We start from the raw sequence: 23105 nt of genomic DNA on the forward strand, positions 1-23105 counted from the left end.
CTCGGCCCCACCCACTCACCGAGGCCCCGCCTTGCTCATCTGAAGCCACGCCCATTCCCTGCGCCGGGCCACGCCCCCGGCTGTCTCTCCTTGCCCACCTCCAACCGGCGGGAGCTCCCCTGACCGGAAGGCTGAGCCGCAAACCCGGAAGAAGGATCGGGAAATAGTCACATTGCGCTTGCGCAGGATGGGGCCGGAAGTCAAGGCGGAGGTGATTGTGCTTCCGTTTCTGGTTTTGCTCCCGTGTTTGGGTGTTCTTCGCGGCCCTCCAAGATGAACCGATTCTTCGGGAAAGCGAAACCCAAGGCTCCGCCGCCCAGCCTGACTGACTGCATTGGCACGGTGGGCACTAGACCGCGCATAACTGGGCTCAGGGACTCTGACGCCCCGACCCCGCCCACCTCCGGCTCCCTGCGCCCGCTCCACCTCGTTCCCGGTCCGGGCCCACTCACCTCGGGTCTCTCCACTCCACCTTCGTTCTTGTGCCCCAAGTCATCTCTGACGCCACAGACCAGGGACCCTAATCCATCACTGCCTCGCCCTACTTATACCCAACCCAATGCCCCCTGCGGCGTCCACTTGCTTTTTTGTCCCCTCACCCCGACCAGCCATAGGCCCACACTCCCTTCCTACCTCGTCCGGTCCGACCCCTGACCCTCTTTCATCCCTCACCCCTCTCCCACGTCACGACCCTCAGCTTGAGATCCTAGGTTTGTACCGCAATCCTGGATCTCAGTAATACAGAATTTAGAGCTCTGGCCCCTAATTGTAAGCCATCCCTGCTACCTAAGCGAATAGCATTAGATCTGCAGCCCTAACGGGGTCCACTGCACACTGGCCCGTTTCACACACCTCCTGGTTAAGCCCCCAGCCTGACTAATCTCCAGTTCGAGGGAAATCTCAGCTTAGCCCAGTGATTCTCAAATTATTCTTCTGCCCAAACAGACTTGAAGGGGACCCTGGAATATCAGAATGGGGGGGGGGGGAGTAGAACTTATAAAAGCCCCCCAGTGTTTCTGACTGAGAATCTTCCTCCCTGTTGGGAACCACTGTTTTCCACTCTTCACCATATGCTCTTCTTTATTTTTCTCTTCTTCCTCTGTATTCCTTCCTCTCCTGCCCCTTCTCGTGTTAGTGTCTTGCAATAACTACCCCTGGTTTTGATATTTTCCCCTCAAGGTGGACAGCAGGGCAGAATCCATTGACAAGAAGATTTCCCGACTGGATGCGGAGCTAGTGAAGTATAAGGATCAAATCAAGAAGATGAGAGAGGGTCCTGCCAAGGTAAGGTAGGCGGCAGCTGCAGAAGGTGCTGTGACAGCCTAACTTGAGCACCTGTGGAAGCAGGGCCTGGTGGTGGGGGCCAGTGAGGGATACAGGAGAGGTGCTCACAGTCTGGTAAGGCGAAAACCTGGGTGAGGGTGCATCCTTCTGGGAGGAGAGTTTGCAGCCAGATTCAGGAGGGAGGCTGGGGTTGACCTGGTGGAGAGAAGATGCTGATCACATGTCCGGAAGCATGTGTGTGGGAATTAGCATATTATACTGAGAAGGTGGCAATCTAGAAAGGAGGGCTGGGCCATGCTCAGAAAGAGTGAGTTGCCAGGCTGGTCAGGTTAGGTAGGTATAATAGACCAGTTGAGGATTGGCATGTGGGAAAAAGTACTGAAGTAGGCGCCTGGAGACCAGTGTTCTATTAATAACACTGTTACTACCTACTAGCTGTGACCTTGATAAAGTCAATTTCTTGTTTTCATCTTCTGTTAGGTAGAAACATAGAGTACCGTATTTAAGTGCATGGACTGTGGATATAAAAGTCCCTTGTTTTTTCTCATCTCCATAACTTATTGACCTTTTGAGCTAGGGCAAGTTACTTAGCATTGCTGAACCCCAGTTTTCCCATCTGTAAAATGGGGATCATATCTGCTTTATAGTGTGAGCATTAAATGAGTTGTTTGTGTGAACTACATAGCACTGTGTCTAGTACGTAGAAACATTCAGTACATGTTAGGTATTGTTATCACTGTGAAGTAACAATATCTGCTTTTCCTTCTTCATTGGAGGAGACAAATAAAGTGATTTGTGGAACAGTGTAGAAAGGGAAGCGACAAGAAGCTTTTCCCAGCCATCTTAGTTGGATGGCATGGAATGCAGAAAGGTCATTGGGGAGGTGAAATCCTAAATCATGGTGGTAGTAGTGAGACTGGCGTGAAGGCATCAGTGTGAAAGTGAGTTCTAAAAATCAGGAACTAGGTGGCTGTGTGTGAAGAGACACCAGAGAGAGGAAAGGTAAGGTTGATGCAAAGGTTCTCAACCTAGAGAAGTGAGAGATGGGTGGGGTCGTTGTTGGTCATCTCTGACATGAGAGCAGGTTGAGGCATTTGGGCGTGTTAGGTTTGAGTGGATAGCAGGTGTCCGAGGTGGGAATCTCCCTGAAGCAACTGGATATACAGAATTGGCACTGGTGGGGCTGCGGGTGGATGTAAAGTGCACTCATCTCTGTCTGCTGAGCTGAGGCGTAAAGACTGTGCTCAGGAGGTGGACAGTTGGGGAGTACTATGTCTGCTACTTTGGAGAAGAGACTAAGTAGGTATGTGAGTTTGGGGATGTGGGAGATTTCTTTTACCGGATGTGTATTTTCCACTTCTTTTCATTAAAATCTGTTTTTCTCCCTAGAATATGGTCAAGCAGAAAGCCTTGCGGGTTTTAAAGCAAAAGCGGATGTAAGTTATAAGTGTAATCCCCTTTCCTCTAGCAGGTTTAACCAAAAGGGAGGTGGTCTTCCATTCCTTCAGGTTTTCATACCACATTATAAGCATTCTTGATTCTTGATACCTGGGTTTTTCTCCCCTCGTGCTCAGCGCCATCTGCTGCAGCACTGTCCGTCTAAATAGAGCTTTGTGCTGTGATGGGAGATGTTCTCTATCTGTGTTGTCCAGTACAGTAGCTATTGGCCACACGTGGCTGTTGATACTTGAAATGTGGCTAGTGTGACTAAGGAACTGGTTTTAATTTTATTTGATTTTAAGAACTAAAGTAGCCATAAGTGGCTAGAGCTTCTGTATTGGATTGCCCAGCTTGATAGGGTGTGGTCCTCCCGTTATTTATCTAATTAGAGTGTGCCTTTTTTATTTTTGTTTGTTTGTCTTTAAAATTGGGAATCTTAAATATTTGTTCCCTCCCACCAAAAGATTTAGGGGTCCTTAGTTTGTTTAGGTGGCTGTATCCCACTGTTTGAGCAGAAGCCAGATTGTGTCTTTGGTGTTTACTCCTGTGGGCTGTCCAGCTGGTGAGACCCTCTGCCGGGTTGTAGAGGTCAGACATAATCAGCTAATAAGGAACCAGAAAGGTGGTTGATATCTCTATTTCTATTTATAAAATGACTTTTTATAACACATCAGATACCATCTTACTCCTTTTAGATTAGACAAAATCGGAAAAAGAAATTCTAATGCCTAGAGTGGTGAGAGTGTGGTAAAACTGTTAGCTCTTTAATTGGTAACATTGCAGTTTTTAAGTAACTTTTTTCAAAATAAAAGGATACATGTGCATTGTAGAAATTTGGAAGAAAACGAATGGCATGTATATAGGTTATCCTTTTCCACTTAATGTCATATCATGAGCATTTCTCTGTCCTTTCAAATATTCTTTGGAAACTTTATACTTTTCAGTGGGGTTATAATATTCCACCACCATTTGCCTGCACCATGAATTGACCGTTTTTCTTCTGGTTGGATAGTTAGATGGTTTCCAAATATTATATAAAGACTATAGTGACATATGTCTTTGAGGTAGTATTATAAGTTGATATAAAACTCTCTATTAAAAAAACATATTTTGAGGTCCAGCCATTATATTAGGTTGGATGGATTACCTAATTGTGGATACAGGATTAATAAAGTATAATACCTGTCCTCAAGGAGTCCAGTCTACTGGAAAAACACTTGACTATATGTATGAGGAGCCTTAAAAATAGCCTTGCCCTTTGCCCCAAAAATTCCACTTCTGGGAAGTTAGCATAGGAAATTATCTAAAATATTATAAAGACATATTTACTAAGACTTTGTAGCAACAGAAAACAGCAAATGCTATAATGTTAACTGGAAAATAGTATTGTAGCTAAAATACGTATAAAGGAGAAAGACTGGAGGGATACATCAACTGACGTTTGTATTAGAGTGATGAAATTGTTTTTTGCCGATTTTTCTGTGTATTTTTTTAAACTTTTTTTTAAGAAAATTCTCCTGCTCAGAGATACTTTCCTCCTGAGGATTTCTGTCTGGCTCACATTTACTGTTGTTAATTGACTCTCCAAAGGTATGAGCAGCAGCGGGACAATCTCGCCCAACAGTCATTTAACATGGAGCAAGCCAATTACACCATCCAGTCACTGAAGGACACCAAGACCACGGTACTCCCGGAGCACCTTCTCTCATGATTTTGTTTGATTTCTGTACCTTGTGCTCTTTGCCCATGGTTTTTAAGAGACAGTTTAACCAACTTGGCTTCTTAAGACATTGTGTTTTCTCTTACCTTTTTTTAGGTTGATGCTATGAAACTGGGAGTAAAGGAAATGAAGAAAGCATACAAACAAGTGAAGATTGACCAGATCGAGGTGAGAAGTGTATGGATTTCTTTAAGAACATGCACCAGTTTCTGAGAGAATCCAGATGGCTGTGTTTGTGCTGGGAAGAACGCAGAAGAGGGATGGATGTTGGGCCTGGCATTCACTAGTAGAGTAACTTTGGGAAGGGGTACAAAGGTCTCATCTTCCTTTTTGTTAACACAAGGATCCTAATACACGTACGGTTATTGTGAGGATGAAGTAAATGAACTGGTGTATCTGAATGCAAAATGCCGGGCACATAATAAGACCCCAATAAATAAGCTTCCAGTTTCCTGTTACTTCTAATGCACTTGATGTTTCGTCCTCTGTTCCCTCAGCTGTAAAATAGTGACACTGCTCCCATTTCCCGGGAGTGTCACGAGTGTTAAATGAGAACATAAACATACAGTGCTTAACTCCTGGCATAGAGTTGAGGTAGTATTATAAGTTGATGTAAAACTCTCTATTAAAAAAACATATTTTGAGGTCCAGCCATTATATTAGGTTGGATGGATTACCTAATTGTGGATACAGGATTAATAAAGTATAATACCTGTCCTCAAGGAGTTTTCTGGTAATTCTCTTTAGATTTTTAATAATAATGTCATTAGGTCCTTAAAATTGGCTTGTCTTTTGAGCTCATGGTTTGGCGGAGGTGGGGTGAGCCCTGAGAGCTTGGCTCCTCTCACCTCTGTCAGGTGAACAGCCCAATGGAAGCAGGGGTGGCAGAGGGAGTGCGTGATGACTGGCCAGAGGAGAGGCTTTTCTGGATGAGTGACAGTGCTCCTTACCTCTACCCTCTGAGCAGAATGTGTCTTTCAATGAGGGCAGGGGCTCGATTTGTTCACTGTTGCATCCCCAGCGCCCTGAACAATGCCTGGCCCTGGTTGGTGCTCAGAAAGTGGTGGTTGCTGTTCAAATGGATGAGAGGCTTTTAAAGGAGATAAAGCAGTTCTTTCTGATTCAAGCCGTATTTGTTGGTTGAGTACTTACTGTGTACTGGCATGGTACTGCCTCTGCAGGGGTAAAAATGCCATCAGGTATTCTCAGGTAGAACCGGTCTGTAGTCTACAGTGAAGGCCTTCCTGCCATCTTGGGTTTTGGGGGGGGCACCCCTCCTTACACTGCCCAAGGCCATCTCTAATCCTCCTACCAGTCTCTGCTTACAAGGAGTTGAGCTAAGTGATGTCTTCCAGGAGATTTACTGAGAAAAATGTTCTGTGCGTGCTTGTCTTTTTACAATACTATATGATAATAAAATATTATTTTCTGCGTTTAGGGTTCCTTGTGTTTTAATGAGAGCTATTTAATAGACAAAATAGAAACTCTGATCTTTCTGGTTTTTTGTATGTCTCTGCATCTTTCACCTGTGGTTGTCTGTCTGTCTCCCTGCCTCATTATCCTTTTCCTGTCCCCTAAGAGATTTGCCCCACGACAGGTGGAGACCCCTTTCTCTCTCACTCTTTTGGGGAGAGGGTCTTTGGCTGGCCTATATATTTTGAATTTCATTTTCCTTCCTAAAATGTTTTAGTTGTGAAACACTTTCATTGTTTTATAGCTCTCATTGTAAGATTTTCGTCTGTGTGTGCCCGTTCCTCTGTTTCTGTCCTTTCTGTTCTTCAGTGTCTGCACGTCAAGTCTAGTGCTTGTGTTTGTTTATACTGCCTTTGTTTTTCCAGACTGGAACCTGCTAATTCTGTGTGAGGATTTTTTTCCTGTGTCTATCCCACAGTCTATTGCTAGGAATCCCATTCATAGATGACTTGGGGAGACTTATCTTGATATGTAATAGCATAGTATAAGCTTAACTTGAGTAGTGTATGTTATTTTCAGTCTCTATAAATTATTGTTTCAGCCTGTGCTTCTCTGTATAGCAGAATGTTACATGTGTGCAGTGTGGTAGTTTGGCAGTTGGAAATGCAGAAAAGCAAAGTATTTCCTTTTTTAAAAAATATTTTTCTCCTTTTTACTTTCTACCCTTTATATGGAAAAACAAACCTCTGATTTGGGGGCCTGAAAGGAATTTTCACATGTTTTGCATTGCTGTAGAAATTCTGAAGGATAGGTGCTGCTAATTTGGACCTTCTGCATTATCAACACTAGTCTGTTCCCCCATGTAGAATTTTCGGTGTGTGAAGAGCATATTGTTCGGCACATTCTTAACACAGTAGAAGATAGGCGGTATTAAATGCTTAGTGTTTGAAAAATCTTATGGCAATAAATCCTTACAATAACCCTATGAGGTATGGCTATTAATAATCCCATTTTACAGATGAGGAAGTTAAGGCTTAGTTAAGGCTTGTCGTTGAGTAATGGCAAAATTTGAGCTTGGGTATGTCTGACTCCAGAGTCTTCTCTCCTAACCGTTGTACTAACTGCCTTTCACTATGCCATACCACTTTTCAGATTGGCTTTGCATTCTTTCTGGCCTTGTGGTAGTCTCCCAGTTAAGTCCAAGCAGATCATTCACAGATGATTTGTGCCCTCCGTCAGTTTTTTCACCAGCCTAGTCTCAGATATCAAGCGTATCCTGATGCCTACTCTGTTTCTCCCTCTAGGGTGGGCCCAGTAGAACTTTTTGTACCACCAATTGTTTCCACTCCTGCCTCCTTTCCCTGCAAGTGTAGTCAGTCTTTGGCTGACTCAAGAAGAATAATTTGCTTCTCTCAATTACCTCCTTTTCTCCATTAACTAGGAAAATGTTGATAATGTAGATGTTGCCTGATTTAATGTTTCAAGTTGAACTTTCTGTAACAACAGAGAGCTGATGGGCATGTAGCAATAGGACTTTGGATTTCCATGAAGCACCTTAAATTTAAATGCAAGATCACCAATTCTACTTTTCTTTATTTTTGAGTTTACATTTTTACCACCGAAAATAGGAGGAGGATTACGTGGGTTCGTGGCATTCACAGTTATTGTTAGGGGAAATCTTCAGGCTTGTGATTTTTAACCAATTCTTTAAGCTTTCTTTCTTACACTTCTAATTAGAAGGGACATTGAGGAGTTACTCGAACCCGTCCTTTAGAGGAGTACCTGCTCAGTTGTTGACTAAAAACAGTCGCTAGCCAAGGGCTGGGGTAAAAGAGGGGAACTAACAGCATTGGGGAAGCGATTATGTGCTCAGCATTTTATATACATCATCTCTTTAAAAACTGCTCATTTGTAAGATTCAGAGGAGAGAGTAGGGGCAGGAGGTAGTTAGAGAAAAATGGTAAGAAATGATTCAAAATCCTGTCTTGTATTTCTATAGGATTTACAAGACCAGCTAGAGGATATGATGGAAGATGCAAATGAAATCCAAGAGGCACTGAGTCGTAGTTATGGCACCCCAGAATTAGATGAAGATGACCTAGAAGCAGGTAAGTTATGGGAAAAGCCATGCATAATAGCTTTAGAGTCTGAAAGGAGCAGCTGCCTGGGAGCTTTCCCCAAATGCTAGAGAAAATTCCCGTGGAGGTTCCTGGAGAGTTAGTTTTTACAGTCTCTGGGCAAAGAGCTCGTGAGGCAGCCACGTCAGGCTTGCTTACTCCCCAAACGACTGTGGGACAAAGAGGCTCTGAAGGAAGGTCCAGGGCGGCCTCTGCTGACCTGGTGCCTGCTCTCTGGTCTGCCTTCCCTGCCTTTTCCTTCGATCTTGTTCTCCCTGTTTTGCTACTTGGAGTCCTCACGCTCAGAACAACAAAACAGATCAAGATCAAGGGGTTGGCAGATACTTGGTGTGCATCTACTATATGCCAGGCACTGTGTTAGGTGCTGGGGATTCAGCACTGAAGAAAACAGATACGATACCTGCGTTCATGAAACTTCTCTAGCAGGGGTAAGAAACTACTTGTTTTAAGTAATTAATTACAGGAGCACAAACTGTTGGGAAGAAGTATGGGGTGCCATGGAGCACGTAGCTGGGCACTCTAACCTAGTTGGGAGTGGGGGACAGGCATGGAACCTGAAAGATGAGAAGAGGTTAGCAGGGTCAAATGGGAGAGGTTGTTGAGTGGCCTCAGAGAGGAATCTAGAAGCTATTGCTGCAGTCCATTTAAGAGATGATGGTGGCTGAGACTAAGGTTGTGGTAGCAGAAACAGAGAGAAGTGAACAGTTTGAAGAAATTTTTGGAGGGTGAATGACAAGACAATAATTGGATGTGGAGGGAGAAGGAGGTGTCAGGGATGTCTGTCAATTTCTCATATGAGTAGCTGGGTAGATGGCAGAACCACCTCACTCTGAATTCTCTGTCACCTGATAATCCCTGTCACATTACTGCTGCTACTTTCTCTCTGCATGTTCTGTATTTGCCTAGAACCTTTTTTCCCCCCATTCATTTCTTTATTTTCTTATTTCCCATCTAGAATTTCCCCTGATGAGTCTCTGCTTGCTATTGTCATTCCGCCGATCACTTTCGACTCACTTTACTGTTGACTTATGTTTAAACCCTGATTTCATGTAATGGTCACTCGGTATACAGCAATCTTCTGCCTTCTTTCACTACCTTCTTTCAAGTTCATCAATAACTTAGAGGTTTTTTTACATTTGTTATTATCAGGATTTTCTAGTTTGGATTGACTGACTGATAACTAGAGTCTTCTGAAGACTAGGGCCTTGTAAGCCTGTGGGGAATGGTTGTTTTGTTTCTTGAATTTTTATTCTGCTTTTTCATAGATTTTACCACATCTATTCCCTAGAAAATTTCTTATAATGATAATCTTTTATTTTGAAAATAGAAATTAATAGTCCCGTTCCCTTTGTTTTTAAATTTTCGTCTTCTTATAAGTAATTTGGCTTTCTTAACATTAGCTGCCAGTTTCCTTGGTGACGTATTTTTAAATGTTGACTCTTCACTCTCAGAGTTGGACGCCCTGGGCGATGAGCTTCTGGCCGATGAGGACAGTTCTTACCTGGATGAAGCAGCATCTGCACCTGCAATTCCAGAAGGTGTTCCCACTGACACAAAGAATAAGGTGGAAGCCTCTTCTGTTTATATTTTCTGTGAAATTGTAAAGGTTTTATGTTTGATCACCGGTCTGGGAATTTAAAACGTAGTCTTAAGTTAGTACAAGGAAAGATTGTCTCGATCATTGTTTTGGGAACTCTTAAAAACTCAATTTTCCTGCGTTGGATTATGGACAGGCTGTGTAAATAGTGCCAGGGAAGCCTAGGAACGTTCTTATGTGATGACAATTTGTATAATATACATAATTACTCTTGTTGTGAGCTTGCACTGAGTTCCATTTACAGGTTTTAGACATTTTCTGGGAAAGCGTCAGCAACACTTGCATGAACTGTGCTAGGCAGGAGTATAAAAGAAAGGTCTACTCTCCAGACCCAGTGGTTCATTAGGGGTGGATTTTTCTAAACTAGGGATTAATAGTTTAAGTATAAAACTTAATGTAGAAAGATTCTAATTCAACAAGGTAAAAGAATCAGGACACTTGGGTTTAAGTCTCTGCCACTAACTAACTGTGAGACCTTGGCAAATCACTTAGCTGTTTCGAAGTTTTCTGTTCCTTCCATCTGTAAAGTGGAGATAATGATAATTATCTCACATAATTGTTGTGTAGCTCAGATTAGGTCTTGTATGTAAAAGAGCTTTGTGAACTTAAAGCCTTGTCCAAGGCTATCTGGTTGTCATTATAAAAAGAGAAGATTTCACTTCTAATGAAATCCTGTTCACTCCATCTTAGTTCCTGTGTCATTTTTTCTCTTGCCACTGGACATTGACAGCCCTGCTATTTGCCTTATCTCCCAGCATGCACATCAAGTATGCACAATGTGGTTGACAGAAACCTTGAGCGAGAGCCAGTCTCAGCTCTACCTTTATTCACTGTATGACTTTGAGCAAATTAGAAATTCATGTCTTCTCTCTGAACCTCATCAGTTTTCCCACCTTTAAAATGTAGGGAGCGAATGTGGGGAGTAGGTAATTTCTCAGGTCCCTTTTAGCTGATTCCTCTGAATGTACGTCTTCCCCTCCTGTGCCACTCTCTTCTGCCTGGAGCCTAGAGAGGTCTTACCTCTCTCTGTTGCCCACCCCACCCCACCCCCATATCTCTGGCCACTTCACAGTTCAAGGGATATAGGTTGCTTTTTCTCAGCACACCTGAAATAATTTTTATTAATACTACCGTAGCTCACCTTTTGAATTCCCTGAAACATCTATGTTATTTCCACTTCTAGAAGGTCACAGATTCCTGAGTTAAATGTGCTGTTGGGATGTGGGTTCTTAATTGATAGTGGTGTCAGCACCTCTAAGTTTGTAGTACAGTATCATGTGGAAGTGGCTGCCCGAACTAGGGCACTGCTCCTTCAGAGATTTGGGAGGCTATGAAAGGTAATTGTTCACTCTACGGATCAGAGTGAAAATGCGAATCTGGAGGCAAGGACTAACTCCTCAGCCTTTCCTCCTGGACCCTCCCAGCCCCTTTTCCCCTTTCCAGGTGTACACCTGAGTTTTTCTTTCTCTCTGACTGTTCCTTTGCCCTGCAAGGGCTCTCCCCTTTTGATCCCCTCCAGTCCTTTTCCTGGTTCATCACTTCCCCTTTTGCCTTTCATAAAAAAATCTCATTCTCATCTTCCAAGTGGGATTTTTGGTTTTCATTGATTAAACTCTTAGAGATAAGTTTTGACCACTAAATATTTATAATCTTTTTTTTTTTTTTTTTAATCATTTGAAAAATAGTGGCACTAAACATTGCTTCCTTTTCACAGGATGGAGTCCTGGTGGATGAATTCGGATTGCCACAGATCCCCGCTTCATAGACTTGCATCATTCAAGGACATCATGTAAAATAAACACGTATTCTGGGACTAGGAATATTTATCTTTCCAAATTTACCATAACAGATTAAGGTTTCTTTCCTTTCTTCAAAGGAAAAGTTAATTACATTGCTCTTTTATTGTTTTCCGTTAAAAGACTCATTGCTTGGGGGATACTTTCCTTGTACTAAATTTGTATACCTTTTCTCTTAGGAAAGACTAACTTACCTAAAAGTATCAGTGGGTATGTGTGACTTCATTTCATAAGAATAGTTCAAAATAAAACCAAGGAAATGGGAGTCCTTAAATTCTATGACAGTGTAAGTCCACAATCTCAAATTGACCTGATAGATTAATAAGACAAAGATGAGATTATTGGGACTGTCATATTATGATTCAAAACCATTTTCTATTGTGGTATTATAGGTCGGTTAAAGTGATGGCCTTTTTTGCTGAGTTTTGTTGTGTCTTGTGAGTGAATCATTACAGTGTCTGGTATTGGAATGGAATTAGCACTACTGTATCATGAGTGGATATTTTGATTCTGTGATTCCCTCAGTATTACAGCCTGACTTGTAATCAATAATGAATATTTCTTGATATTTAATGTATAGGACATTTATTTATACTCAATAAATATTTTTCAAAAGGATCCAATTTTACTACTATCACTTCAGCCTAAAACCACCACTACAGAAATCAAATTTAACGAGTAGCATTGTGGTATAGAGGAAAGAGCAAGGAACGATGCAGGCTCGGGCCCTGGGTCTGCCATCTAATAACTACTGAGTAGCCTACTCGCTTCTCTAAACTTCCATTGCCTTATTAGTAAAACCGTGCTTACCTCCCAAGGCTTTTGTGAGGAATAATTGGGGTAATTGTCATGAGTGCTTTGTTAACTGCAACATGCTCTTCTCATGTGAGGGATTATTAACAGTGAAAAAGCAGGGCCTTCATTCTTTGCTTGGGAGGCACCTGGAGTACTGCAGCAAGTCCATATTCCAGCCTGATCGTCCCCTCCTTACTCAGTGTCTCACCAGCAGCATCCCTTCCTCCAGCCTCGCTGGGTGCCTCAGTGCCACATGCACCAGCCTTTCATGTGTCAGTAAATCAATAAACATTTGTTGAACACCAGTTCTGTAGAGTCTCTATGTCAGCCCAAGGGATACCTAGAACAATCACAATTGTCTAGTTATAGGTGGGAATGAGGCAAGTGTGTAACCCTCTCTCACCCTAACTGACGTCACCCTCCCAAGAAGCCTTCCAGTGGGAGCAAACATCATACTAGTCCTCATTACCTTCTTGAAACCTTGCTTGGCTTCCCTACAAGTTCTCACTCAGCCCTTGAAATATTTCTTCCATTATACTTCCAATCTTGAACTACTTCTCACCTTTCATTCTCTCCTTGAGATGTCTCACACTCATCACTTTAACTATTACTTATGCGTAATGACTCAAGGGAACTGTCACTAGCCTGGACTTCTTATTCTTTTAAAGATTTTATTTTTCCTTTTTCTCCCCAAAGCTCCCCGCTACATAGTTGTATGTTTTTAGTTGTGGGGCCTTCTAGTTGTGGCATGCGGGATACCGCCTTAGCATGGCTTGATGAGCAGTGCCATGTCTGTGCCCAGGATCCGAACCGGGGAAACCCTGGGCCACCGAAGCGGAGCACGTGAACTTAACCACTCAGTCACGGGGCGGCCCTGAGACCTATTATTCTTATTTTTAATTCTGGGGATTCCCAATTAAATGTCCCATCATTACCTAAAATCCATCATCCAAATTAAGCTCCTTATCTTGGGGTTCACTGTGAGCAAAGGTTCCTGCCTTGTTTCTTACCTTGCCAATGTTATCAGTGACTCATATATTGCCAATTTTAATGGGCGATGTTCACTCCTCGAGCTGGACCTCTAGTGCATCGGACACCAGTGAGGAATCATTCCACCAGAATCTCTACTTCCTTGGCTTTTGTGACAATACTCTCTGGTTCCCCTGTTCCTCTGACTATTCCAAGACTGCTTTCTGAAATCCTGCTCTCTCCAACCCTGTAATATTAGTGTTCCTCGGGATTCTAGCCTTTATCCACCATACTTCTTTCTCTGCTCACTTACGCTTAGTGATCTCAGCTATTTTCATGGCTTTAATTGCTGACTTGTAAATCTATACTTCGATCCCTAATCTTGCCCCTGAGTTTCAGAATCCTGTTTATATCCAGCTGTTTGCCTAACAAATACTTGACATTCAAATGGCCAAGACAACCACTGCCTTCCCCCCGACCTGAATCTCCTCCTCCTTTTTCCCTGTCTCAGCTAATAGAACCTTTATCCTCCATCATTCAAAACCGAAAGCTCTTGAGTTGTCCTTGATGCCTACTTTTTGCCTCACCCTACACGTTCAATTCATTATTAAACTCTGCTTTTAACCTCTAAGTGTTTCTCAAATCCGACCCCTCCTCTCTTTTCCTCTCTCAACTCTGCTTGGCCTAGACATCCTCGCATAGTCTTTTGGAATAAATTATTTGCTTTCTCTTCTTGCATAGTTTGACTTCCTTGAGTCCATTCGTCACATACTGTGCTTACCTTTCTAAAATAAAACCTGGTCATGTCATTCCCTTACTTAAAGTCTTTCATGATTCCCTGACACCTCCACCAGGACGTAAAAAGTTACCTGTGACTTGGGACCTGCCTCTGTAATGGTTTATGGCTTGGTCTTTTCAGAACAGCATTCTCTTTCTTTGAGAGAAGTATCTCCCCCATTCTAACTATGAGATTATTGGAAAAATACCAATTAGAGTTGCCCTACCCTTACTTTTCCAAGCTATGAGCGGGGAGGGGGGCTTGTGACCAGGCTGTGCCTATTGAAGTTCATCCCTCAGATTTCCTAAATGGAAACAAAGCAAAAAAAATTTTTTAACTTTTTGTCAATATGAAAAGCTTGCGATATTGAGGCCAGAGAGGAGCCAAGATGAGAGGCAGAAGGAAAGAATCCTCATGGCACTGAACCCGTTTGATCCGAGATTCCCAGAGTGCGCCAAGTCTCTGCACCTCTTCCTTTAATTCTGTGAGCTATCTGAGAATTCTTCCAATAAACCCCCCTTTCTGCTTAAACTAATTGGATTTGGGTTCCTGTCACTTGCCAGTAAGAGTCCTGAAAAATTTCTCTGCAGCCTCTCTCCATGCCCTGGCCCACTTTTCAGTTTTATGCCCTCTTGATTGCTTCCAGTTCCCCCCTATCCACTACACAGTCCTGATTCTCTGCCTCTGCTCATACAGCTTCCCCTCCGTGGAGCTTCCTTAACATCTTTGTCATTCTGCTAATTCTTGCTGTACTTGGAAGGGTCCAAAAGCCAGGCCCTGGTCTGTGTCAATCCCAGTGAATTTAAGGAAAGTGGAGAGGATGAATCCTGTGGTAGAGAGCCCTGGGCACCACATAGCCTCTGATGATCACTCCTCTAGCTGTGCCCAGAGAGCGTCCCTGGTCAGTATCTCACCTGTTAACCCTTAGAAGCAGAATTGAGTGCAGGTGTTCTCCTTAGGGTCTGACCTATCAGCCCTGGGAGTTTAGCAAGGGTGGGGGAGATTGGAATGACCCAGTAGAGAATCACAGTTTGGCATTTGTACCTCTATTATCCATAGCCCTTAGCTTTCCTTAAAAGGAAATTGTCTTACAGTTAGATCACCTAGAGGGTTGTTTATCATTATCATTATCATTATTATTATTATTGCTGCCTGGGTCCTACCCCCATAGACTCTGATATAACTGATCTGAATACAATGTGGGCACTTGGATTTTTAAAAGTTCCCCAAGCAGTTCTTACACGTGGCTGACGTTAAGAACTGCTGCTCCAGGGGGCTGGATCAGTCTGAACCTGTTTTCATGGGTAAGCAGTCTGGGCTGTTGTCATCAACTTCTGCGATAAAGAGATAGGCAATGATTGCCCCAAGGCAGAGTTTTCATCCAGAGAATGAGTTGAGAAATTTGGCTCCTCTATTTTTTGGAAGAGTTTGTGAAGGACTGATGTCAGTTCTTTGGACATTTGGTAGAGTTCACCAGTGAAGCCATCTGGGCCTGGGCTTTCTGGGAAACTTTTATCACTAATTCAATCTCTCATTTTAGGTCTATTCAGATTTTCTATTTATTCTTGAGTCCGTGTTGGTAGTTTGTGTATTTCTAATCTGTTGGCATACAGTTGTTCGTGGTATTCCCTTACGATACTTTTTATTTCTGTAAGTTTGGTAGCAATGTCCCCTCTCCCATTCCTAATTTTAGTAATTTGAGTTTCCTCTTTTTTTTCTTTGTCAGTCTAGCTAAAAATTGGTCAGTTTGGTTGTTTTTGTTTAATGAACCAAGTTTTGTTGATTTTTCTCTATTTTTCTATTTTTTATTTCATTCTTCTCCCAACCTTTATTATTTCTTTCCTTCTTGTTTTGGTTTCATTTACTCTTCTTTTTCTAGTTTCTTAAGGTAGAAGGTTGGGATTTGAGATCTATTTTTTTAATTAATAAACTTTACTTTTTAGAGCAGTTTTAGGTTCACAACAGAATTGAGCAGAGAGTACAGAGAAGTTCCTAATGACACCCTGTCCCCTACGCACAGCCTCCCCCACTATAGACGTCCCTCACCAGAGTGTTACATTTGTCACAATCCATAAACCTACATTGACACTTGGTTGTCACCCAAAGCCCATAGTTTACCTTAGAGTTTACTTTTGGTGTTTTGACAATGTATGCATCATTCAGGTATCACACAGAATAGTTTCACTACCCTGAAAATCCTTTGTGCTCTGCCTATTCATCCTCCCTCCCCCTAAGCGCTGGCAACCACTGATTTTTTTTTCTTTTCTTTTTTTTTTTTTGAGGAAGATTAGCCCTGAGCTAACTTCTGCTACCAATCCTCGTCTTTTTGCTGAGGAAAATTGGCCCTGAGCTAACATCCATGCCCATCTTCCTCTACTTTATATGTGGGACGCCTACCACAGCATGGCGTTTGCCAAGCGGCGCCATGTCCGCACCCGGGATACGAACTGGTGAACCCCGGGCCACTGAGAAGCGGAACGTGCGAACATAACCACTGCACCACCAGGCTGGCCCTGATCTTTTTATTGTCTCCATAGTTTTGTCTTTTCCAGAATGTCATATAGTTAGAATCATACAGTATGTAGCATTTTCAGATTGGCTTCTTTCACTTAGTAATACGCATTTAGGTTTCCTCCATGTATTTTTCATGGTTTGAGAGCTAATGTTTTTAGCACTGAATACTACTCCATTGTCTGAACAACTTTTTTTTTTTCTTTCTGCTTTTTCTCCCCAAATCCATCCAGTACATAGTTGTATATTTTAGTTGTGGGTCCTTCTAGTTATGGCATGTGGGACGCCGCCTCAGTGTGGCCTGACGAGTGGTGCCATGTCCGCGCCCAGGATCCGAACCCGCAAAACCCTGGGCCGCCAAAGCAAAGAGCACAAACTCACCACTCGGCCACAGGGCCAGCCCCTGAACTTCTTTTTTAATGTAAGTATTTACAGCGATAAATTTCTATCTGAGCATTGCTGTAATTTCTTGTCAAAGTTTAGGTATTTTGTGGGAAGTACTGTTTGTATAGGAAAGGCAGGATAAATGTCTACTAATTTTCATTTACTTACAAGTTTTGAAAACAGTGAGTAGATTCCCTAGTGTGCCAGTTATGAATTATTGCCTTTCAGTTCCAGATTTATCCTTTTTGTCAGCTCTGTGAAATGGATTTGGGCCCTTTTAATATTGATCCTTTACCAGCTGGTAGGTATTAAGCTTTGTCAGTAGAGGACACCAGAGAGATATTGCAGGACCAAGGGGTTTTGTTTCCTGTTTCCAGTGTTTCCGTTAGGCAGGCTTCTGTGCTGTGGGCAGCTTCTCCAGTGTCTGGCTCCTGCAACGCACATGGCTTCTTCAGCACCTGGCTTTTTCAGTGTATGGTGGCCAGGAGCCAGAAACTTCCCTGGGCACCCCCCGCTCAAGGGGTTTGTAGTAGAGAGCCTCTTGTGAGACACCTCCCCACGGATGAGTTTCCCCAGCACCTGACAAGCTAGATTTCTGGCGATTTCTGCCAGTGCAGCACCACAGCAGCTTCCCTGCCGTCTAGGGAGCCACAGGCATGTCCTCTCTAACAAGGTCTGCACCTCAGCTCTGGGGTGCTCTTCACTGGACACTTTACCTCAGCCCTAGAGGTAGTGGCTGCTCCTTATATTACTAATTCTGTATTCTTTTAGAATCTCAATCTCCTACTACTCCACGCCCTGTTATAGTCACTAAGTCTTTAAATAAATAAAACGTTCCCTGTTCAAATTACTGCATGGTTCCTCTCTCTTGGTCGGTTCCAGACTGATACATCTAGTAATTTCTAAAGGTAACAATAAGTTTGGTTGGTTTGATGAACTGATCTGTCAAAATTAAGGATTTATGTTCAATAAAGAACAAAATTAATAGTCTTAATGGAATAGAAGACAACTGAAATGTCTAAAACTGATACCTAAATGTCTAAAGTTGATACCTACAATATACAAGAAACCATCAGCAAGAAAAATAGACCAACCCCAATAGAAAAATGGGGCAATGGATGTGAATAAGCAATTTAAAAAAGAGGAAATTCAAAAGGTCATTAGGAAGTGTTCAGACTCATTAGTAATCAGAGAAATGCAAATTGAAATGATGAGATAGCACATCATACCTGTCAGTTTGGAAAAAGTTTGGAAGCTGGATAATGGTTTTATCTGATGTCAACTTTTTTTGTTGTTTTTTGAGGAAGATTAGCCCTGAGCTCACATCTGCTGCCAATCCTCCTCTTTTTGCTGAGGAAGACTGGCCCTGAGCTAACATCCATGTCCATCTTCCTCTACTTTATATGTGGGATGCCTGCCACAGCATGGCTTGATAAGCAGTGCATATGTCCACACCTGGGATCTGAACTTGTGACTCCCCGGCCACCCAAGCGGAACGTGTGAACTTAACCGGTGTGCCACCAGGCCAGCCCCTCAAGTCAACTTAAAAAGCAAATTTGCCTGTTATTTTATTCTCAAAATGAGTTTATTCCGGAATAGCCAAAAGAATTTGGGGTGTGCGTGCTATGGCAAACCATAGGTGAATCTAGAAAACAAAGGAGGGAGCTACATTTACAGAGAAAAGGGCGGAGTAGGGAGGGGCTTTTCTAAAGAAAAGTCCATTGGGGAAAAGCAGCAGTTGTGAGGGCGGCAACAGCTTCTCATTAGCTGAGCTGTGGCATTTCTCATTGGCTGGGCTGTTGCAGGGTGGGGAGAGAAATCTTCCTTCAGTAGTAAAGTAGTTTTACTTCCTGTCCAAGATGCAAGGTCTTTCTCTTCCTGGTTGGTATAGTTGACAAAGTATGACAGGGCATGAGAGCTCCCTCTACAGGCCTTTCTAACTCCAATTTAGTTAAGATTTCTTTTATTAATTTCCACACTCAAATATACCTTAGAGGTGTCTCTTCTCTCCATCATATTTTGCTGTCACTCTAGTGCAAGGCCATCATTATCATCTGCATGAGTGTAATACAAGAGTGTAACCAGTCTGTCCACTTCTATACTTGCTTCCCAACAATTCAGTCTTCCCCCGAAAGCAAGAGAAATTTTTAAGTGTAAATCAGATCCCCCTTCTTTGCTTAGAACCTTTCAATAACTTTCCATTGATCTTGGAATAAAATCCATTATCACGTGGATCCAGATCACCACGTGATCTGCGTGATCGCCTTACCTACCTCTCCGATTTCATGCTGTGCCACTCTCCTTGCTCACTATTCTCCAGCAAATATTTCAATACGTTGATCACTTCAAGCTCTTTCCTTCCTCATAGCCATTGCACATGCTATTCCCTCTGTGAATCTTCACATAGCTTGCTCCTTCTCATCTTTCATTCTACTCAGAGAAGCCTAGCCACCTTTTCTGGAGCAGATCCTAATAAGTCTCTGTCACTGTAACCCTGCTTATTTCTTTCATAACACTAACACAATTTGTAGTTATTTTACAAATTATTAATTTGTAAATATAAATTACTCTCTCTCTCCCCTATTAGACAATGCACTTCATGAGGGCAGGGATCATCTGTGTCTTTTTCACCATTTACCTCCAGCACTTAAAGCAATGCCTAAGACAGAAGATGCATTAAAACATATGTGAATGAATGAACCTATTTCCTGTTCTTGGGGAAGCCTGGACCAGTGAATTACTTTACAAACGCAGATGCTTCACACTGAAATGGTGTCTTCTATTTAGTAATGCAACAACAAAAACAACAAAACAAAAACTCCACACATTCGTTTAAAATTTTGTACTTTAAAGTTTATCAGCTCCTCCAAAAGTCCCCCTTCCTGTTCAGTGTCCATCTGTGTTTGTTTTATAGTCATCTGCCCATTCCTGTCCTTTTCTAATATACGGCTTATCGTTTTCTAATTGATTTGTAAGAGATCTTTGTATATTAGCCCTTTATCGTTTGTTTTGTAGACGTTTTTTCCCAGGTTGACTTTTGACTACCTACTTGGGTTTTTTGTTTGTTTTAATCCCACGCCTGAACTACTCTAGGAGGGTGACGATGTCAGAAGACCAGGCGAAGTTGGTTGGGTGGCAGGGCAAAAGGGCAAGGTAGCAGGAAAGCACAGTGACCCTCAAAAAGGAAAACAATGATTACGCAAGTCCCTTCCCGCCCCCCTCCCTCGCGGTCCTTGCCACCTCCAGCCACCAGTCTCCTCCTTCAGCTCGGCGCCCGGCGCGCCTGTCTGACGTCACGCACGCACTGCTCTGTTGACTCAGGCCGCGCAAGCTCCGTGGCCCGTCTACCGGGCGCGCAATTGCGAATATTGTCGCCGCGCCGGAAGTCCAGAGCACGTGACCGGGTGACAGCGTTCGCTCGGCTGCAGGGCTCGCTTAAGGTGTTGCGGCACGGGATGGCGGAGGCGCCTCCTGTCTCAGGTACTGCCCTGGCCCTCGCGGGACTGGGCCCCCCTCAGAGAGCGGAAATGGGGTCCGTGACGAGTCCTAGGGCTCCAGCCATTCATATCGCGAGAGCGGCGCGCTCTAGGGTTGGGGATAGTGGCTCGGAAGGGCCACGCCGCGCGCGTCGTGCGTACCGAGATCGCGCCCATCCTCGACTGGGTCGTGAAGCCCGGCGGCTGGGTTTCTAAGCAGAGCGGGTTTGCCCTGGCGCCCAGAGAGTCGATGTGGGTGTCCCGGCCGTCCTGGGGCAGCGGCCTCCCTGATGTGGGACAGGCGGGCGTCGGCCCGGTTGCCGCCCGGGACGGTGGCGGGTTCCCGACGCGTGGCGGCCGTGCGCGCTGTGCTGGACGTGTATGCGTGCGTCTCGGGGCGGCGGCGCGGGCGCTTGGTTTCCAGCCTCAGCCTGCCATGAGGTCGCAGTGTGACTGGCTCTCGTTTTCTCATGTCAGTTAGGAGTAGATAAATTAATTCCCGCAAAGGCTCCCGTTCTGGGCTGTACCTGGTCCGTGATTGTTAGCTCGCTCCCCTCCCGGAGTTGCCTGTGTGTAGAGACAGCCTCATTTGGCTGCTAATGTAACATTCATGTCCTTTTCCTTCAGGGTGCACCTTACATCGTTTTTCCAAACTTTATGGACAGCGACCGAAAAGGAACATTTTATATAGCGATCTCAGTGCACACATACATACATATAAAAGCGAACCAAAAGTTTCAGGAAGCCATGGTTTTCCTATCTGCGAAACACTCTATTTTCTATTTCGTTTGAAAAAATATTTGTCACGACCCACTACATTGGTTTGACTTCAAGGCCCTCTCTTTCTGAGAAACAGGTCAGCAATTTGCAGCATGAGGTTTGTAAACAGTCATTGGTTTGAGTCTTAGTTCTGCTACCTACCAGCTATTGGAGCGCCAAGACGAGTATATAAGTATTTGTGTACTGGGTGGCAGGTAAAATGTTTTTATTACTGAGACTTTTGGTCAAAAAGTTGGAAAACACACCACATTGGTGTACTTTGGTCCTGATTTAGGTATTAAGTCATGTTGGAGGGTGGGAACCTTTTGAGGCTGGTGTTTTGTTATTCTCCCACCCATTCTTTTCCTAGGTCCACTAAATGGGATCCATTGGTCTCCCCATCCTCAGGCTCACTTCTGGCCCATTTCTACACCCTTCAGTTGGGTCGGGCTAGTTGTGAGTCATGTTTTGGCCTCTGGTGGTGTTCCCCAGGTTATAACCTCCTCCCCATTTACTGAGGCAAAGTCCTCTAGTCCCGTGACCTGCCCACTCCCTCTCATGTGCCTTAGTTTGCTTTTGCCTTGGTTCCTATTCCATTTTCTTACTCCAGCATCCTCTCTAGTCCACACCTCCATCCCTACTCAAGGTTTAGTTCTCTTGCCTGCTCCTGTCCTCAAACACAGCTCAGTCCAGGATTGTCTTTCTGCCTATGGGCAGACTCTCCAATGCCAGCTTTGCCTCTGGATTTTATAATCTGCAGTTGGATTTCCCCTTACTCTGCTCCACCCACCTGTTGGACACCTACCGCACTGCTGTGTTACCTTGGATCCAGGGTACCACTTGTGCTATAGCCAAGCCTTGGTTATAAGACATCCTATTTACTCAGTAACTTCCAGCTACTTAAAATAGTGGGGAAAAAAAGGTGTCTGAACTCCAGTTTCCTGCCTCGTGTGCTCTTTTTCCCTTCCTCATGTCCCTTGAGGGTCTTTCTGAGGGCTTAGCCTACCTCATGTCTAGTGGAACATACACTGTATATGAATATGTGCTGCCTATCTGGACTCTAGATGCATCAACTCCTTACTGCTTAACATGAAACACCCTCTTCTCATCCTTTACCAGGTCATTTTGAACATCTTTGCTGACCTTTTTCCTAGCCCTGTCTCCAGTCTTGCTTCTTCAAGTAGGAGAGGACTACACAACGCTCATTTGGTTTAATCTGCCCAGTCCCACCCTTAAGTTATCTCTTATGTTTCTGGAACACCTTCTCTGCCGTCTTTTGAATTTGTGTAATCCTCTTGCCATTTTGTAAGGCCATCCACCCCATCCCCAGAATTCTGCCTATGTGAAAGCTTTCAGGACAAATCCTGGATTGAGTGAGAGGTTACACTATGATCTTTATGATCTTGTTCAGTTCTTTTTTTTTGTTTGCTGAGAAAGATTCACCTTGAGCTAGTATCTGTTTCCAGTCTTCCTCTTTTTGCTTGAGGAAGATTCATCCTGAGCTAACATCTGTGGCCAGTCTTCCTCCATTTTGTATGTGAGTTGCCACCACAGTGTGGCTGATGAGTGATGTAAATCCACTCCTGGGATCCAAACCTGCAAACCTGGGTTGTCACAGTGGAGCACGCCAAACTTAACCACTACACTACGGGGCTGGTCCTTGTTCAGTTCTTAAGTATATGTTTCTCTGGTACCCACTGCCCAACCTCTGACAGTGCAGCATGGTGTAAGAGCGTGTTCTCTTGGGCCACATTGCCTGGGGTGGAATCCTGAATCTGCTTTGGAATACCCCTGTGGCTTTGGGCAAGCTACTTACTCTCTCCATGTCTCAGTTTTCTCATCAGGAATGTAAGGATTAAATGAGTTAACACGTGCAAAGTGTTTAGAATAGTGCCTGGCACATGTTCAGCACCTAATAAATGTTAGGGCTTATTATTAAACCTGAAACCCACACACTCTGCACTGCACCCATCTGTGGTTGGGTCTGCATGTTTCAGATAGTCTGTAGTCCTAACAGCAGTAATAGAGCACCATTTTAACCACTT

The 23105-nt window shown here is 43.7% G+C and overlaps 2 protein-coding genes across 6 annotated transcripts in view; both read left to right on the forward strand.

Annotated features, from left to right (window-relative positions):
- Nucleotides 1-7: 7 nt before the first annotated feature.
- CHMP5 (charged multivesicular body protein 5) lies at nucleotides 8-12006 on the forward strand. Its single transcript, XM_008526357.2, has 8 exons — nucleotides 8-342; nucleotides 1180-1284; nucleotides 2674-2720; nucleotides 4315-4408; nucleotides 4541-4612; nucleotides 7857-7965; nucleotides 9447-9559; nucleotides 11307-12006. Exons 1-8 carry the CDS (start codon nucleotides 274-276, stop codon nucleotides 11355-11357), a joined length of 660 nt encoding a protein of 219 aa, XP_008524579.1. The 5' UTR covers nucleotides 8-273; the 3' UTR covers nucleotides 11358-12006.
- Nucleotides 12007-20110: 8104 nt separating this feature from the next.
- Nucleotides 20111-23105, forward strand: part of NFX1 (nuclear transcription factor, X-box binding 1) — a 61226-nt gene continuing 58231 nt past the window's right edge. For 3 of the 5 annotated variants that reach the window (XR_011531660.1, XR_011531662.1, XM_008526356.2), the window contains exon 1: nucleotides 20117-20305. Coding sequence is in view for 2 of the 5 variants with exons in the window: in XM_008526356.2 (XP_008524578.2) it covers nucleotides 20281-20305 (25 nt within the window). In the remaining 3 variants the exon portion in view is untranslated. Of the gene's footprint in view, nucleotides 20306-20396; nucleotides 20554-23105 lie in introns of those variants that run through there. The other 2 variants (XM_008526355.2, XM_070590263.1) reach the window with 2 other exon arrangements.

Source organism: Equus przewalskii, chromosome 22 (genome assembly GCF_037783145.1).
Source record: "Equus przewalskii isolate Varuska chromosome 22, EquPr2, whole genome shotgun sequence".
Lineage (NCBI taxonomy): Eukaryota > Metazoa > Chordata > Mammalia > Perissodactyla > Equidae > Equus > Equus przewalskii.